At 35.9% G+C, this 20,295-nt stretch overlaps 1 protein-coding gene and 1 long non-coding RNA gene across 2 annotated transcripts; one reads left to right on the top strand and one right to left on the bottom strand.

Moving 5' to 3' along the window:
* Positions 1-148: 148 nt before the first annotated feature.
* Positions 149-7,375, bottom strand: LOC133879993 (uncharacterized). Its single transcript, XM_062318840.1, has 4 exons — positions 7,219-7,375; positions 6,982-7,140; positions 2,154-2,402; positions 149-613 (listed from the first exon to the last, which is right to left on the bottom strand). Exons 1-4 carry the CDS (start codon positions 7,288-7,290, stop codon positions 335-337), a joined length of 759 nt encoding a protein of 252 aa, XP_062174824.1. The 5' UTR covers positions 7,291-7,375; the 3' UTR covers positions 149-334.
* An 11,482-nt stretch (positions 7,376-18,857) lies between these two features.
* Positions 18,858-19,669, top strand: LOC133858878 (uncharacterized). The gene is made up of 3 exons (XR_009898622.1): positions 18,858-19,032; positions 19,163-19,233; positions 19,347-19,669. It is a non-coding gene; the product is annotated as an uncharacterized LOC133858878 (long non-coding RNA).
* Positions 19,670-20,295: the final 626 nt, after the last annotated feature.

Here is a 20,295-nt window from a genome sequence, read left to right as displayed (position 1 = left end):
AGAATAAACGTCCGAGAGACCAAAAATCAGCAAATCTAGCTGCTGCCTTCAAGTTAAGGTCTGCTGGTGAAACAAGAAGAACAAATTAAAATAAGTTCATCAAATGAAGGAGATTATCTAACATTAGAGCAGAGGCCTTGCCCCTTGATGTACAAGTAATACATATCAGATATACCCAGAGAACAAATTATACATAGGGTACATAGTATACAGATTTATGGCTATGATAAATGTACACAATAAATATACATATACAACAAATTACGGAAATATCATTATCACAAGGATAACAGGAAACAAATGTTATATACAATAAATCATTTTGGGCATTTGCCTAATCCTGTGTTTGTGCGCTTTGGCATGACCAAGGAGTGCTTGTGGGATCAGCTACAGAGATCTGAACACGAAGAACCTCATGAATGGCTCCTCGCTGAAGCACTGCAAAAACTTCCCGTTCTTTGGCCAATGCAAGATCTGCCAGAGAGACCCAACGAGAATGAGACTCGTCCCCCATGCGAAAGCCATAAAACCATCGGCCAAGCTTCCACCATTTGACGCACACTCGGCGCTCTGAAATCTTGCTACTTCGAAGTGCTTCAATGATATTGCCGCCCTGCCAATTATGATTTTAACATACCACATCATATATTCTATAATTCCCAAAACTTGCAAAACCCAAATCAGGATCCGGCTCATCTAAAGCCAAAGCTAGCAATAGTGAATCACATAACAAGACAACTACTCGGGGATTGAAGCACAGATAACTGTAGAAATACAGGATTTAGCTTTAACATGCATATTAACAAGCTTGTGCCCCAAGCATGATAAGTGACTGACCCAGCTTGGCTTCTTTTGGGTCATTGGTTTATAGCGATAAATTAATAAAAGAGGGAATTGAGCCCATAACTAGAACAAATTATCTGCTGTAACGTCCCATATAATTACAATCTATATCCAAAGCTCCAGATGGAGTTAAGCTTAGTCTTATGTTCAACAATCCATCCCCAAGCTTTGGTTTTTATGGGTTTGGTAACTTAAAACTCGTTACAAGCCTGGCCAAGCCTCGCCTCCATCAGCCTACTCGAAAATTGAAATTAGTTAAAAGAAAAACTTCTATTGAAACCAACCAACGGTATTAAACATGAAACCTAACGGCCTAGATAGTAATTGAAGTGTTGCTAAGCAAAAGGTCAGTAGGGCTTCCCACGAAATGTGAAGAAATGCTCACATACAAGTTATATACCCAATATTTTATCCCACCTTCTCATTATGGGACACCCAACTAAATAGAGCAAGAAATACGCAAGTTCTCATAGGTTATATGACAAGTCTCTACTTCTCACTCTAGTTCCTACAAGACATATCATTGGTCAGCCATGGCTTGCTGAGTAGATTCTGAATCCAAATTTTTTAGGGGAAAATGCTCGTATGACTTTTTATCATATCATCCAAAGCTTTAAACTTTATCGGTTTACTCCCTAAGATTCTAATTATTATCAAATAGATCCTTCCATTAAATTTCTAACGGTATTGCCACATCATATCCAATCAGAAGGCAAAATGTGTCTCCATTAATAAAAAAAATAAAAATAAAAAATAAAAACCACATATATATATATATATATATATATATATATATATATATATATATATATATATATATATATATATATATATATATATATATAAGGAAAAAAAAAAAAAAAAAAATTGGGGTGGCCGCTCAAGTCACCACACCTCCGGTTTTTTTTTTCTGTTTCTTTTTTATATTTATATTTATAACTTTAATTTTCTCTTTTTCATTTTTTATATTTTTTTTATTAAATGGAACATGTGTCGCCTTCTGATTAGGTATAACGTGGCAATACTGTTAGAAATTTAACAAAAAAGTGGATGGAAGGATCTATTTGATAACAATTGGAACCTTAGGGAGTAAATCGATAAAATTTAAACCTTAGGTTGTGATTTGATAAAAAGTCATACATCAGGGACCTCTGGAGCATTCTTCCCATATTTTTAGAAGCTATATAAATAAAGTTGAATACTCTTTCTATTCTTTAGATTACCGGATGTTCACATAACGGAAAACAAAAATACTTCTAATACATAGAAATTAAACAATCCAGAGGAATGGAGGGCCAAGAAGTAAATACCGGCACTTCAAGCCAACTTAAGCAGTAATGCAAGCCAACCAAGTTAAGCAGCACATTATGCTTCGGTTTGAAAAGGAACATTTGGACATCCTTGAACCCAACCTGCATGGTAGACAATTCTTCAATTGCTTTCAGATAGTCTCCGACCTCAAGTGATTTAGTCGGAAAGCATTTTTCCACAAACTTGGTTACTGCAGGAACCCTTACTGCCATCTCTTTGTGCCTCTTTATGTAAAACCCCCTCCATCCCTACAGCAGTCTTAATTTTAATACATGACCACAACATTGCTCTAAATTACACAAAAACCAACATGGGGCAGAGAGAAAGATCGTGATCCTTGATTATCATTTAAAAAAGGGCACTAATCAGAAGGCTAACTTTTTAATTTTTAATTTTTTTTCCACATAAACATGGATAGATGTAATGATGTCTCATTCATAAAGGAACCACGATCAGTAAAAAGTTAATAAATAGAGAGATCAATAAATAATTTCGACACAAATGATTTCCTTTTGTATAGATATATACACTAGTGAAATTGAATGTTTAAGTCTCAAATAGAATAGTATCAAGCCACAATCGCTAAATTTTTAGACATGAATATTCCGCCGTGAGGATGAGTGTTTAAATCTTACAAAGAATAGCAGTCAAACAGTGGTTGGTTGATATGTTTGTGTGTGTGTGTGTATTATCAAACACATCTGATGTAGATACGAGTACAGTATTTAACTCAAAAGCTTACCCCCATAAATTTTTGTTGGAATATGCATGTGTGAGCATCAAATAGGGTATAGGATCCCCATTTCATTTGAAATGGAGAGGATTATATTCCATCAAATAGTAATCAAAAGTGTGAGTGATTATTAATAACACAATTTGGTCCAAATCCATAGCAAGTTTTTGACATAAGTGATATCCCAACGTGTTATATTTGTAATTAGAATACCTTGAGGTGTCCATCTCCCTAATGGTAGTTTGAGGATGTTTTTGCAAATGATAATTTAGGGAAATATGGGCATGTAAAGTCTAAAATATACACGCATATGGCACAGGCGCTATTTTCTATCCATTTTAACGTCAACAACTAACAGGAAGAACCTTTTGCAACGAAATAGTAGTTTAAGGACATCATGTATCACAAATGGTAGTTTGGCCTAATTGCAAAGGAGGTGTAAGTTCATGGCATAATGTATTTTCCCAATAATATTATATTACCCACTCACTTGTATAATTACCATCCCGTGTGGAACTTAACTACATTCCATTTAAGGTACATGCTCCAACAAACTTGAACCTAAAAAGGCTCAAAACTATAGAGGAAGACTAACAAACTTATTAAATGGAAGAACATCCAAAGAAAACTGAAAGGATGCCAGCACTCTTTACAGCAATGGGTGCGCAAAACTGAGCATAACACAGAGAAGAAGATATGCCAGAAGGCTCATGACTTAGCTCAATTGCCAATTGACTCCTCCAGGAAAAACATAGAAGCTGAACACCAGCTTAAGGATGGGTTGCATACTCTACTGGAAGAAGAAGATTTGAAGTGGCGACAGAGAGCAAAGGAGAATTGGTTAAAACATGGTGATAGGAATACAAAGCTTTTCCATGCATGTGCAAATCAAAGAAATCAACATAACCTGATAACTCAGATTATGGATGGACAAGGACACTCATGTTCTTCTCAGGTGGATATTGAGCAAGCTTTTATTCCATATTTCCAAGATTTGTTCACTTCTTCTAGGCCCCAAAATATTGAGTTATGTACTCAAGCTATACAGAGCTCGGTAACACCTGTGATGAATCAACGACTTGTGGCAGAGATTACCAAAGCACTCCATCAGATGGCTCCCCTCAAAGCTCCTGGACCTGATGGCTTTACAACAGATTTTTACCAGCAAAACTGGGATGTCATCCAGGATGAGGTATGTGGTGCAATCCTATTTTTTCTCAATTCAGGGCAGCTGGATGCTCAAATAAATTCAACAAATGTTGCCTTTATTCCTAAGGTCAAAACCCTAGCCAATGTCTCAGATTTTCGCCCTATTAGTCTATGCAACATTCTGTATAAGATTGTAGCAAAGGTGTCAGCAAACAGGCTGAAGGAATGTCTTCCTCACATCATTTCTCCCCAACAAAGTGCTTTTATCCCTAGTACACTTATTACAAATAATTTTCTAGCTGCTTATGAGATCCTTCATTCTATGCACACTCATATGTGGAGTAAGGTGGGTTTTATGAGGATCAAACTGGACATGAGCAAAGCTTATGATAGAGTCAAATGGGCATTTCTAGATGCTGCTATGCGAAAAATGGGTTTTCTGAACGGTGGATTTATCTGATTATGACGTGTTAGAATGTTTCTTATGCTATTGTTATCAATGATCAAATGGTGGGGGATATCAAGCCTTGTCACGGTCTTCGTCAGGGAAATCCTCTTTCACTATGTGCCATGCGTAATTCATAAGATTCTATAGGAACTTTTTCTCATTTGTGCTAGGGCTCTAAGCTCCCTTCTCCAACAGGCGAAACAGCGGGGGAGTATTACTAAGGTCCCTACTTCGAAGCATGGCCCTAAGGTAAGCCATTTATTCTTTGCAAATGACAGCCTCCTATTCTGTAAGGCGAATTCATTGGAATGGAGGAGACTTATAAGAATGCTAGAGCGATATGAAGTAGCCTCGGGGCGAAAGCTGAATTTGCAAAAAACCTCACTCTTTTTCAGCCGAAATACAGATGCAGCTAGGAGACAAGAGATTATCTCCTTGTCAGGTTTACAGGCCACACAACAATATGACAAGTACCTTGGGTTACCAGCTCTTGTGGGGAAGTCTCGATCTCAAGCTTTCCAGTGTATGAAAGACGGGGTATGGAGTCGGTTGAATAATTGGAAGCTCAAATTTCTTTCATAATCTGGAAAAGAAATTCTCTTCAAAGCGGTCATCCAATCCATTCCCACTTACAGTATGAGCGTTTTCAAACTTCCATAGAAATTGTGTAAAGAGATCAATGGCCTAATGCAGAAATTCTAGTAGGGGCACAAAGATAACACTTCAAATATTCACTGAATGGGTTGGGAGAAAATGGGGTTCTCGAAGAGTCAAGGGAGGGCTAGGGTTCAAAGATCTGACTATCTTCAATCAAGCCCTTTTAGTGAAACAAATCTGGAGGTTACTTCAGAATCCTACCTCACTCACTGCATGTATTTTTCAAGCCAAATATTTCCCTACAGGTTCTATTCTGGAGGTTGCTCTTGGGAGAAATCCCTCTTATGCATGGAGAAGTATGATGAGTGCTAGGCCAGTGGTTTTAAAGGGTTTGGTCTGGCGTATTGGCAATGGGTGTGACATCAGAATTTGGGGGGATCAGTGGCTGCCCACCCCCAACTCTTTTGTTGTCCAGTCTCCTAACAGAAGTCTCCCAATGGAGGCAAAGGTATGCACACTTATTGATCAAGACACTAAACGGTGGAACACCAGGCTGATTTTTGACGTCTTCATGGAAGAGGAAGCGCGACTCATTTGTAATATCCCTTTGAGCCCTCTCCAACCACAGGACAAGTTGGTCTGGAGATGCACTAAAAATGGCCAGTTCTCAGTTCACAGTGCCTACTACATGGAAAAGGACCACCAAGCTTCTCAAAGGAGCAGTTGTTCATATACTAATGCAGAGGATGGCATTTGGAAGGCTATTTGGGGACTTCCTGTCCCTAATACTACGAAGATGTTCCTTTGGAAAGCTTGCCATAATCTCCTTCCTACAAAGGAAAATCACTTTCATCGACGAGTCGTGAGCGATCAACTCTGTCCTATTTGCACAATTGAGGTGGAGTAAATGTTGCATATTTTATGGACTTGCCCCCCTGCCACAGATGTGTGGTGTTCGGGACCTAAAAGTCTGCAAAAAAGCAGAGGTGGGGGAACCAATTTCAGTCCTGTTCTTGAAGCTCTATTACAGAGATGTGGTTCTGAGGATTTTGAGCTTTGGGCAGTCATTTCGCGCAAGATTTGGCTTCGAAGAAATTCTTTTGTGTTTGGAGGTGCTTTCATTTCTCCCTCCCAGTTAGTACAGGATGCATGTGCTTCTATTGAAGATGATAAGTCATAAGCGTGTGCCAATTCTCGAGCTGCACTGGAAGAAGATACCATGACTGTTAACGCCTCTCCTGTCCGGTGGCAGGACCCCCCATCAGGTATTTACAAAACCAATTGGGATGCAGCTATTGACAAAAGGACAGGGCGCATTGGTATCGGAATCATTGCGCGCAATTCGCAGGGAAGGGACTTGGTAGCTCGTGGCTTAACACTTAGCAGCCATGCTGATCCATCTGTTGCAGAGGCTTGGGCTGCTCTATATGCGGTTATGCTTAGCAAAGACTCAAGTTTGCTTGACATCATGCTAGAAGGAGATGATTTGTAGGTAGTAAATGAGATTAATTCAGACTTCCCTTCTCTGATCAGAATTGGGCACTACGCTGACGGGGTTAAGTAAGAACTGAACTGAACTTCGTTCCTCTGCTATACTTCATGTGAAAAAGGAGGCAAATTCTGCCGCTCATGCTCTAGCAAAAGCAGCTGTGTTTAATGTTTTGGATTCAATATGGATGGAAGAAACTCCACCTTATGTCTCTCACATTATTTTCAGGAGTCTTCACGACCCTGATTTTGACCTTAGAGTCTCTGATTCATTAATAAAGATGATTATTTGTTCAAAAAACTTATTAATGTGACAAATTGGGATACAACAAAACAAACAGACATAAAGAACTGAACCAATAAATCACAAATTAGACTAAGACTGGTTTAGAGAGTAATAAGGTAGATAAACCTTGGAGATTGGAGCTTTGGTGGCAGTGGACGAAGAAGACTCGTCGAACAGAGTCAGAGAAGTCCATCTTTCCTTTACCAGAGACTCCCATATGCACTCAGAACCGCACAACGACCTCCAGAACCGAGAGCAACTACCCAAGGCACAGAGATCCGTTACCTTTTGAAAGACAAAAATCAAATGATTATATTTCAATACAGAACAACGAATGAAATTATTAAGGGTCGAAAAATGAACCTCGAGTAATGAAGCAATTTTAAGGGCAATATCGTCCGGGAGCGAGCTCTGGGTACCCTCCAATTGCTTCATGGTTTCTCTCAGGTGGTAATTGGAAAATTTGAGAACGAGCAGGAATGTACGGTCGTCTAATTTTTCTTCTTTATAAGAGCTAAGAGCCCTGGGTACCCTTCGATTGCAACAGTTTGTTGCAAAGAAGGAAAGGACGAAGAATCAGCGGTTGGTATAGTGCCACGTCCAGGCAGCAAGAGGGCTACCGTCTTTTTGCCTTAGATTACACTCTCTCTTCTCCGTACTTTTAGGTAGCTTTTAAAATTATTATTGGATTAAAATTTCACTTTTCCGCACTTTTAAGTGATTTTTAAAATCACCATTGGATTATAATATCAAATTTTAATCTAATAGTAGTTTTAAAAGCCACTTAAAGATATGGAGAAGTGAGAGTGTGTAGCATTACTCATCCGTTAGTGATTTCAGTCTTTTTTTATGAAAAATGGCTCACGTGCGCTGGACATGTAGTTCTTTGTACAAAAATTCCAAAAGTACTCCATATATACAAGTTAATTCTCAAAATATTGTCTTTAAAAAAAAATGGGGTGGATATCTGCCACCCCCATTCCGATCAAATGGGGGTGGATTGGCCACCGCCTCAGCCAAATGTATTTAAGTGTGGTCTCAGCCACTCCATTTGGTCCCTTGGGGGTGGCTGAACCACCCCTATGGGACATGAGAGTGGCTTGCCATCCCATTCTTGTTAGATGAGGGTGGTTGAGCTACACTTTTTGGCCCATCGGGGTGGCGACGGCAAGCCCATCTTTTTTTGTTTTTCCTATCTTTATTTTATTTTATTTTTTTTTACAGATACATGAGAAACAGATTACAACAAGAAATTTTTTTTTAAAAAAAAAAAAAAAAAAAAAAAAAAAAAAAAAAAAAAAAACACAATAAGGACTGGGCAACCCAAAAACAATCCTAAGAATGAAACTACGAGGGGGCAATACTTTCGAAGATACATGCATTTTAGCTCGAGGCACAGATGCCACAAAACTGGGGTCACTATTGAAGGTGATTTGAAAAGTGTATTGAGTCACAATGACCCAAACACTATGACAGGGGTGAACATAGGGAGAGGGGAACAACAAATAAGCTCAAAAAGACAATAACACAAATACAAAAACAGCAGTAGTAGATTGGTTTGGATGGGAATTGGGAACCATCCTTGGAGGCTCGTGAGAACCACGCGTCGCCCAAGGATGACCTCTCAACAGCGGGAAATGGTGGAGTCATCTGGGACCACCGGGGGTTGAAGCAAAAAAAGGCAGAGAAAGCAAGCAGTAGCTCCACGCGCTAGTTAAGTCGAAAAGCAGTCTGGCTTTGCACGCGCCAACATCCAGGCGGCGGTGGAGGCAAAGAAGACCATCGGCGAACTCCAAAGATGTGGGAGAACTCATTGCTGAGGAGCATGTTTTGTAATATGGGATGGAGGTGAGTAGATCTAAAACCAAAGAACCATAAAACACCAAACCTGAAAAACACCAAAACATGATGGATGAAGGGGGCTAGGTCGACGATCAGCTGGTTGAAGGAAAGCGAAAAGTCCGATGCAAAGCCGGCTCGATGGAGATGGATCCGATGCAGAGTCATCTCGGGTTTCTGAGAGGAAACTCTCAATTTTATTGGGTTATGAGGTAGTAGGGTGGTCGGGTGGATAGGGAGAGGGGGATGAAGAAGATAAAACGAAGGGGAGGGAAGCACTTCCCTCCCATGGAGGACACACCAACAAAAGGGGAAGGGAGTCGGTGAGCCAAAAATCTTCTTCTAGAGAGAAGGGAGAGCTTCTCTCTCTAAACTATCCTCAGCTATGTTTTCAAAGTGGTGTCTCTATCTTTATTTTCTTTTTTCTCTTCTTCTTTTTTTTTTTTTTTTGGAAAAATGGCATTTAAGTCTTTTCAATAATTTCAATTAAAAATGGCAGCAATCACTAACAGATTGGTCACATTAAGAATTTTGGAAACTTTGTTGAGTCACATTGCAACTTTTTAAATATTAGAGGCAAAATTAAAAAACTGTTCAAACTTTTAGGGGTACATTGTATTTTCCCCTTTATAATATTTGGTTCTTGGTTTATATATAGATTAATGCTATAAATTATATTTTTATCTTAGAATTATCTCACAAGATTAATGTGATAATATCAATCCATTATCAAATTAATTATTGTTAAAAAATAAATAAAAAAATATGTGTTTTTAAAATGCTATAAGAATACATGTCACTTTATTAGACTAGTTTGTAACTGGTTTATGTCCATACATGGAGTTTTTCCACTATAATTTAATTCTATTTTTTTTTTTTTAGAAAAACATCTTGTAAAAGAATAGTAAATAATAATGAAAAGGGATAATTGCACCATTGGTCCCTGTGGTATGCCATAATTATTTTTCACTCCCTATGGTTTAAAAAGTTCTTGGGAGGTCCTTGTGATTAGTAATAATTACAAATCGATTCCTGAAGTCGAATTCCATTAAAAAATTTAACAGATTCTGTCAAATGCCACGTCAGCACCACATGTCGCCAATAAGATGGCGACACGTGTCCACCCTAATAAAAATATATAAATTTATTAAAAAATAAATAAATATACTCTTTTTTCTTTTTTCTTTTTCTTTTTTTTTTTTTAAAAAAAATAAGTATATTTATTTATGTTTTAATAAATATTGTCGACACGTGGTGCTGACGTAGCATTTGACAGAATCTGTTAAATTTTTTAATGGAATTTGACTCCAGGGATCGATTTGTAATTATTACTAACCACAAGGACCTCCCATGAACTTTTTAAACTATAGGGAGTGAAAAATAATTATGACATACCACAGGGATCAATGGTGCAATTATCCCTAATAAAAAATAAAAAAGTAAAGTAAAATATGAAAATAGCAATCAATCATAATTGTTTTAAATAACATCTAGTTTAGATCTTTAATGTGAGTTATTTAAAAAATAAAAAATAAAAAACAATGTAGACATTGTAAAATCTCTTGATTTGTTTGGTTAGTAACTAAAAATCATAATGAAATCAGATAATTTCATTTTCATCGAATGTTCAAACTTACCACCATCAAGATCATATCAAAGCTATATAAATCAAAGTACATTATAACAAGTGAAATAACCAAAGAGATTGCAGCAACAAGAAAACCAAATTAGATATATAAAAAAAAATAAAAAGATGAAACAATCATTTTAAATAGAATTCGATTTCTTTCCAATTTCATTAATACTAATGATGATGTTGATCGTATGATTGACTCAAACAAATAATGCATGGAAAAGGGAGTATATGTAAGCTTGGAGACTTTCCGGGGATGCCAACGGGAATGCCTCTCATACCTAATTAGTTAATGATGGTTTTAGAGATAGAATAAAGATAAAGAACCCAAGAATTGTGGAGTGATGGAATGAATGGACATGGAATGACTGCTTATTCTTACATACGTCGAGTGCCTCTTCCCCTTGCATGGCATTGGTCAGGTGTCATTCGATGATAGAGTAAGACCTTGGCGGGGCGGGGTGCTCAGTTAATGTCCTCTAGTATGGTACGTCCTTGTAGGTGTCACCAGCCAATTAATATAGTATGACCTTGACAAGTGTAATGGCACTGAAATCCTTGCCTTGTACGATTGGTATCAAGTGTCATGTAGTGCTATGCGTCAATTGGCTTTATTAAGGGTGTTGCCTGATTCATTGCGGGGAAAATAATGGCAATTAAGATATGACACTCGAGCTTTCAAAAGAGAACTAGGTTGTTAGTTACATAACCTTCGGAGGCACAATGGTCATAATTTAGAATATACAAAGCACATCTGATGCAAAGAGATGATAAAGATTGAAATACCTTTCTTCAAACAATGCAGAAACGTAAAGGTCTAAAAATAACAACATTAGTTCTAAAAATTCATAAGTTTTCACTTTCATGTGCCTTATGCACTTATTGAAAAATAACTAATAAAAATTAATGGGAAAACAAAAATCTATGAGATGCTGACTTATTAACCCATCTAACTATACATAATATCCTGGCCTCCAATTGAATTAAAAATAAATTGTCAATGTAAAACATTTTTTTTTTTGTCTGAAAAATCCTTTGGCTTTAAAAAACTCATTTGAAGACCTTACATACATACAAATTACACAGTGTCTTAGATTTGGTTGTCATTTGGATTAGTTGCTACATGAATTTTTGTTTAGCTAGTTTTGGATTGGGCATTAATATAACCTTTTCATTTAAGTACTGTATTTTTTGGGAATTTTTATTGAACCTCCCTCTCTCTCTCTCTCTCTCTCTCTCTCACTCATATCCCAATTTTTTGCTACATAAATTTTGAAATGATTGAATTTAGAGGGGAAATCAGGGTCAGGTTAGACGTGTCTAGTCGGGTCGTGTCAACCTGGCACGACCTCTAACTAAACAGGTCAAACGAGTTGCATTGTGTCACATGTTAAAATTAGCGTGTCATGTTCATGTTGACCTGTCTAGCCCATTTGGCTAAACAAGTTGTGTCCGAGTTGAACCTAAACGGGTGACAGGAATAGCAAGTCAACCCAAACCCGACACGCCAACACGTTTTGCCAGCCCTAGAGTTTATCATATACTTATATCTATATTATATATTTCCTACATAAATATAAGTACATGATAAATTATAATCATACCGTTATAACTCTCAACTCCATATGGTCTACTCATGCTCGAATAGACCATATGGAGTTAAGATATTATGATATTGAGCAAGACAATTATACAATTTGCATATTTCCTATCGATATCAACTGTCTTACACGCTGGTACATTTTAATCAGTAAAAACAATTTTATAAAACTATGAGTTCACAAAATGGATATAATTGTCTTGCATATGATTTTACTGTTGTGCAAATATCTACCTAAATAAATAGATAAATATTTGTACGCTTTACTCGCAAGTGTACAAGATTAAAACAATAGTATAGTAGGCAAATACGAAATCGTTCCCATGAGGATTTATATAAACTATGCTTAAAGAGATTTTCCTTAATAAATATCTTGAATAAGATGAGATAAAATATTAAGAAGAAAATGTAGGGCTTCGATATCCACTGCTAATCATACTCAAATAAGATTCGTAATATGCACAATACTACAATTATAACATGATGCTTAAAGTTTACCATCCACAAGGGAATGGTATCTTCTCCTAAAGTTATTGATATCCCTAAGTAACGATTTAGGCATGGTATTCACTCTAACTATTTTATTCCTTAAAGGATTTAGCATGGTATCTACTAAGCTGTTCTTCAAGAAAGTATAAGTATATGAAAATCGATAAACACAATCAGATTGTAACATGGTATCTATTTCAATTATCTTTATATTGATTAATGGAAAAATTACAGTTTACCCCTCCAAATTACCACCCGTTTTGCGGATAGCCCCCTAAATTGCCAATACTCCGACTCTGGCCCCCCAAACTGCCAACAACTCCGAAAATAGCCACTCCGTTAGCTCTTCCCGTCAGAATGGATGGAAAACATATCATGTGCACAGCACATGATATTTTAGGACTCAAACCACCAAAAATGCCCCTGTCCTCAGAGTTTGAATTATGAAATTACCCTTCTAAACAAAACAAGCGCTTACCCTTGTACTGAGTGGTATTTGGTAAAATATTTTTACGAAAATGCCATTCAGATAAATAGATTGCCATATCGTTTTTAACCTAGAACCATTTTACACCTAGAAGTTTTCGGAGTTGCTGTTCGAGTGTGGGTGTTTAGGGTTTGGCCGAAAATCTTCGCCGGAGTGTGGGTGCTGTTGTGCTAGCCGAAATCGTCTCCGGTAAAAACCCAAAATCGTGGACATGGCGCGCAGTGACTTTAGCCCTCTTTCGTGAAAAACCATCCGAAAATCTTCGTCGGAGTGTGGGTCTTCGCCGAAGTGTGGGTGTTGTTGTGCTAGCCGAAAATCATCTCCGGTAAAAACCCAAAATCGTGTACTTGTTGTGGTGTGATTTTAGCCCTCTTTCGTGAAATACCCAAAATCGTGTGGGTTGCGTCGCCTCGCCAAATTTGAATCGCCTTGCCGGAGCTACCTTGCGTCGCCTTGCCGAAGTAAGCTCCCCTACTTTGCTGGATTTTCGCTGCAGTGCTTGGTTGGAGAAGAAGGTGGTTTTTCGGTCACCAAAGGTAACAATGACCAATTCTTATATAATGTCCAATATATTTGGTTTTGATTTAATTTTTTTTTTTTGTTGTTGTTTTTTATGATTTGTATCTGCATGTTGGTCTACCCGACAACTCCTTTTGGGGGGTAGGGACAGATTCCTTATGTTATGCATGTAAAAACCTGTTGGGTGTTGGGACATTGTTTAATTTGTTATTTAGGGTAGGGATAGATTCCATTTGTCTAGTGCTTTGTTTGATTTGTAGTAGGCATTGTGAGTAAAATAATGTTGGAAAATCAGTGTTGGGTGGTCCTAATGTGGTCTTTTGTTTACCAAAATATATCAATAATAAATAACCACTCGCAATAGGACGAATCCTTGTAGGATAAGGCTATAAAGAGGGTGTCGAACCTCAAGGACTGCGTAAGTATTATTATCAAGCTTATTGAGATTAAATATAACTTAATTTAAAATATATTTGATTTGATTTTGTTTTCTAAAAATAAATACATAAAAGTAAGAGACATAAATTTAAATAGAATATGGATGAGATAAAGAATAGGGGATTGATTTCACCACTCACCACATAACAATAGTCAATAACAAATTATTAAGGAAAATTCATACTCACTACAAAAAATACAGGATTTTCCGGCGTTTTTGTTAGCAGCGGCCAACCCGAAACGCTGCAACAAAATATCTGTTGCAGCGTTTTGGGTTGGCCACTGATCATTGTGAGCTTTCTTAACGTTTGTTGAGAAAACGCCGGTATATAATTTTGAAATTACCAGCGTTTGGAACAAAACAATGTTAAAAGTATTTGGAATATTGATAGAAAAACGTGCGCGCCCACCTTCATCCCCACCTTCCTGAAATTTCAAAGAGAGTGGGTGACCCCTCTCAACCCCCAAATACTTTCCTTACTCCCAACAATATTTATTTGGATATCCTAAATGCCCACCCTCAACCACTCATCATCAGAGGCATGAGGGCATCGACATTACCGGCAATGGCAAGCAGCAAACGATCCTCAAACTCTCAAAATTTCAGTTTTCCTGTTTTCAGAGTTTTTGAAATTAGGTCAATCACGAAGAAGACAATACACAGTTACAAACGGTGTCGTTTGAACATTAGTCTTTATGATACATACAAAAACGCCCCGTTTCAATTAAACCCGTCAGTTACGTTTCTTTTAAAGACAAAAATGCTTCGTTAAGTGCGTGAGCGTCATGTGTGAAGTGCGCCTATAGACAAAGAGAGAAGAAAACATGACTTTTTGTTTGACAATTTGACTATTGATCCACATATTAATCAGTATATTTTTAATATCGAAAAGTGAATCAATTTGGAAAAGTTTGAAAGAATCCAAACCAGCATATATATATATATCTGTAGTTAAAATTTTGAAAATTCGCAACATATATAATAACGGACAACCAAGATTCACATTTCTGCTGAAAGAATTCTTTGTAGAAGTTTTTTTATACAACTCTTCGTCTTTTGCTTTATTCCTACTCAATTTGTTATTATTACCATAACATCTATTATTAATGCCATAAAATGTTCTCATTTAGTCATTTATAAGGACAAAATTAACTTTATTTTTATTTTAGTGAGATAAATTCATATATGATAGATAGATTGAAAAAATATCAAGTGAATAGACGATTCAAGTAAATGGATTTATAAATAATTTTTTTTTTACATTATCGCTAATTCAATATTCAAATAATTCGCAACACTCAAAGGGATTGAATAAGGTACTGAAAAGATGATAAAGATGAAAATGGATTGATTTTAGCAATGAAAATTGTTAAAAATGGTTTACTTAACCGAATGAAAAATCAATAGAATTCATCCAAAAAAAAAATAAATCAATAGATGAATGATTGTATGATTACGTACATTGTGAATTATATATTCAAGACTATCAAGAATAAATAAATTTTACAGCAATTTCAAAATATGAAAATTAGTCGAGAACAACTGAATAAATTAACGCTAAGCATGAAAAAAAAAAAAAAATTAAGTTACATTTATATATTTTAAAAAATAATTAAATTTTATTGAATTGTTTATTTATTTCATTCCTTATTTTTTTTTAAAAAAAAAAAATCAATTTTTATTCAATTTTTTTTTTTAATCTCGACCCTCCTAAACTGAAATCCTGGCCTCGCCTCTGTTCAGTAGTCGGTTAACCGACTTTTGTCGGAATGCAATCGGTGAATTTATTTCGGTTAAGTCGGCTAAGCGGTAATAGGCGATCAGTTTAGTCGGTAAAGCGGTTAATAGGCGGTCGGTTAAATCGATTAACATTCGGTTAAAATGGGTAATGAAACGACGTTGTTTTGAATTTTGTAAAGGAAAAAAAAAAAAAAAACGATCAAACGTTTCGTTCTTACTAAAACGACATCGTTTCATTTTATGTTGGTTCGATTCGGTTGCCACTTAAAATGCAGTTCGGTTTGGTTGTCGTTCCGGCTTTCTGAACAAAATTTTATACCGACTACCGAACCAAAATTAGTTGGTAGGCGGTTCGGTTCGGAAAGTGGTCGGTAGGCAGTAGGCGGATAATTTGTCCACCCTTAGCCGCTGTTTGCAAGTCTTTGAGTTGAAGAATGTTGCTGACTTGGTTGTTTCATCATTATCTATTGTTGGTGCGTCTTTGAGTTGAAGAATGTTGCTGACTTGGTTGTTTCATCATTATCTATTGTTGGTGCTATCCCTTGATATTAGAGGTGTACAACTGATTACGGTTGTAGTTATTTGCTTATAACCGCAACCATAATTGGGATCTTCGGACAACTGGTTACAGTTGTAGTTATTTGCTCATAACCGCAACCACAATTGGGATCTCCGGTTATTCCTATTTCAATAACCGTAAGCCTACTTATCACAAGAGACCTAATCAATGTACCAAAACAGGTAAAGTTAGCTGGGTAAGCCGTAAGCCTGTTTTCAAAAATATAAAATACCAATCATCTTATGGGAAATTGACATGATGCCATCCTCCTTTATAATCTTAAAAAACATTACGGGTTACAGAGAAGTTCCTCTTTTTGTAATACATATATAAAATTATAATTATATATAATAATAAAAACCAGTTACCCGGTTATTAACTGGTTTTTTAGAATACAATAACCGATAACTGCAATCAGACACCCAGTTATCCGGTTGTTGTTATTTTCAGTTTTTTGATTTTTCAATTTCCCGGTTAGCGGTTGTAGTCGGTTATTTCCGGTTAATAACCAGCTCGCTTGTACACCTATACTTGATTTCCTCTTCCATCATTCTCTGCACTAGTATATGAAAATAAGTTGCTATGACGATATATTTAAATGGACATTGAATGTCTTTAAGGGGTAGCTCAATCGGCTGCGACCACGTCTCATGAAGCGGATGTCACTAGTTCAAGTCCCTCACACCCCTCTTGTGTAGACATGTCAATAAATAAAAATAAATGGACATTCAATTATAAAACCAAAGAAATCCCTAATATGATCACACACATGGACGACTAGAGTCTTAAAGTGATTTAGACGGTAGGCTTTTAATTAAATAAGGCCATTAATTAATAATTATACAACAAATATATTTTAAAAACAAAATATTAAGCCTCAAAAAATCATTTTAAGGCTTTAATATGGTAAAATGTTAATAAAATACTCATTAATCAAGGCCCCCACTTAATAATTGTACATTTTTCTCTTTATTTTTATTTAAATCTTATTATTTCATGTCTTTGAATCAAGTGAGATAAGTCATTCTAATTAAAATATTAAAATGAATTTAATTTAATTAAGGGTTAATTTCATAGAAGAATACTGAACTATCCACCGTTTTGACAGAAGGGTACCGAACTATCATTTCTTTCGAACCGAGGTATTAAACTATCAAAAATTCTCACTTAAGGGTATTCTGTTAGGATTTGCTGTTAAATCCCACCCAAATTCCTTAAATACCAATGTGTTTTTTTTTTTTTTTTTGCAAATTCTATTAAATTCTAATCAATACTTAAATTCTAGCATTTTTTTTTTCTTAAAAAATAGAATGGGTATTTTGAAAATTTTGACAGAATTTAACAGCAAATTTTAACGAAATACTTTTATGTGAAGGTTTTTGATTGTTTAATACCTCGGTTCAAGAGAAATGATAGTTCGGTGCCCTTTCATTAAAACGGCAGATAATTCAGTACGCTTTTGTGAAGTTAACCCTTTAATTAATATTTCAATCCATCACTTATTTTCATCCAACCGGATCCATATGGATGCAAGTATACACTTATTAACTATATTTTGTAATTATATACTCATACACAATTATATATCAACATACTTAATAATTACAAGTATAATATATACATACTAACTCTAGTTATATGTTGTCATTGAAATACAAGACCCTATATAAACATCCATGATATATATATATATATATATATATATATATATATATATATATATATATATATTGTAAAAGAAAGAGAATAATTCAAACTTGAAAATGATTTTAATACGGAAATAGAGAGGAAAAAAATAGAAACTTATAAATAGAGGAGTTAATAATTGAATAAAATATGTTGAAGACTTTCCATCTTTTTATAATTTAATTTTTGTTTTCAATTTTATTTGGAATGTTTGACTTGTGTAGCTTAATTTACATCTTTTTTTACTTTTAATTTGCAAGTTACATATTATTAGCATTGAATGTTCAAGCAAATGTATCTTGTAAATGATTGAATGGGCTATTGAGATCCAAATTGATTACTATCCCTTTAAATTTTGATTTGTATTTTTGTTGCTCAATGCGGTTACAAGGTCTAAAAAATTTATACTTAAAACGTAATTGAATATTATTATTATTATTTTTATTACTTTCAAGAATAAAACTTTTAAAGTTGAAGAATGTGTTTTATTTATGAATATTTTTAACATTATTTAATTCTATTATTTAATATTGTGAATTTTATTAAAACTTATTTAAAAAATCAAATATCAAAAAATTAAATGATATTAATACCTTTTTAATAGTTTATTACTATAATTAAGAGTTTTAACTAAAAAATATTGCCTATAATTAAGTTTTCAAATATATATATATATACTAAAATGCGTTTTTTTTTAAATTGTTAGAAGCATTACTAAATACAAACATATATGTGGCCAACAAAAATAATGAATCCTCTCATCAGTTGATCAGAACCCACGTGGTGGTCATAATGAGACGTCAACCTTTCACTTTCAGTGCTTTCACAAGTGCAAAAGCTGTGGTTGATGACTTGATGTGGCCAATCGAGTACGGCGACGTGGGACTTTAAATAGTATAAAAATTGTGTAATTCTTTGCGATTTCCGAAATTGGGTTTCGGTTTTCTTCAATTTGAATAAATTACACCTAGAAATATAAGGATATTTTTGAAATAATTGAGGTCAAAAATAGACATTCCAATAAAATTATGGCGGTAGCGCCTAAAAGGGCGAAAATTTCATTCACCCGCTCTATTCCAATTTTCCCCAAATTGCGCAACTCAAAATGCTTCTCTTCCTTCATTTAGAGCGGTTTTCCCATAACCTTTAGGCCATTTTTCAATCAAATGGTTGTTTCGCCAGCTAGGTAAGAATACTATTTCTTCTTTCCATAGGTGAAAAATCCGGCATATCCTTCCTTCTCCCCCTCTTCCATCTTTTCCTTTCATTCCCCATCTATTTGTATTTTAATTTAATTTGTTGGTTTTGTATTTTAGGCTTTGGCTGAACCAACAGACCATTGATTACCCGAGATTCAAATCTGAGATTGTCAGTGATGGTGGAACTGGTAAGATACTCATTGATATACTGATTTTTTTCTTTCAAGATTTGTTTGGTTACTGGGAAATTATGGGGTACATGACAATAAATTTAGTTTTTTTTTTTTTTTTCTTACTTCAGCTATAACAATACCAAGGTTTGGTTCGATGTCGACGAAAAGGGAGCTCAAGTAATATGCTTTTGGTTTGAGACATTCTGCTCCTGCTCGGGTGCCTTTACTGCCAAAAGGGAGAAAGCGCTGGGCAAGAAATCGGGGCATAAGAAGTGGATTGAAGAAATTAAAGACTTGGCTTGAAAATCTGCGAATTAAAGTTGATTGAAGAAAATGTTTTGCGATTCTGTATACGCAAAGCCAACAATTGTAACTCTATTGCATTTCCTTGACAATTTCAATGCTTCTCGAGATTATCGGTTTCTTAATAAATATTTATGTTTCTCTTTAAGTTTATTACAATTTCACTTCTCGAAACTAGTTGTCCATTAATGTTGCAGACAAAGCAAATCTAGAAACCAGATTTGTGTTGGAAGATGAAAAGCTTTATACGCTGTCATTCTAATGTTGGTTCCTCTTTGTTCTTCGAAACAAACAATCCGGCACCAGCTCTAACCGGTGTCTACAAGAGGACGCCGGTAAAGCTGATGCTGGAGATTTTTTTTAAACGATGAAGTAGTTTTACCGGCGTTCACAGAGAACGCCGGCCAAGATGAGGCCGACGTTCTCAGAGAACGCCGGCCACATCTGAGAACGCCGGCCAAGATGAGGCCGACGTTCTCAATGAACGTCGGCCAAGATGAGGCCGGCGTTCTCAATGAACGCCGTCTTATTCCTGGCCGGCGTCCTCCGAGAACGCCGGCCTCATCATTGCCCGTGTTTTTGGAGAACGCCGGTACAGGAAGACGATGCAAGCGTTCTCTGAAAACGCCTACTTTGCAAATGGAATCACCAGCGCTCAGCTTAAACGACGGCTCAGACTTTCCCCGACACTGTGTATGCCATCGTTACATCTGAACGCCGGGATTACAAATCCCAGCGTTTTTTTGTTCTTTCCCAACGCATTTTGGGCGCCGG

The sequence above is a fragment of the Alnus glutinosa genome, chromosome 1 (assembly GCF_958979055.1).
Source record: "Alnus glutinosa chromosome 1, dhAlnGlut1.1, whole genome shotgun sequence".
In the NCBI taxonomy this organism is placed as follows: Eukaryota; Viridiplantae; Streptophyta; class Magnoliopsida; order Fagales; family Betulaceae; genus Alnus; species Alnus glutinosa.
The sequence above is the reverse complement of the archived record's forward strand: the minus strand, read 5'-3'. Positions and strand labels throughout refer to the sequence as shown.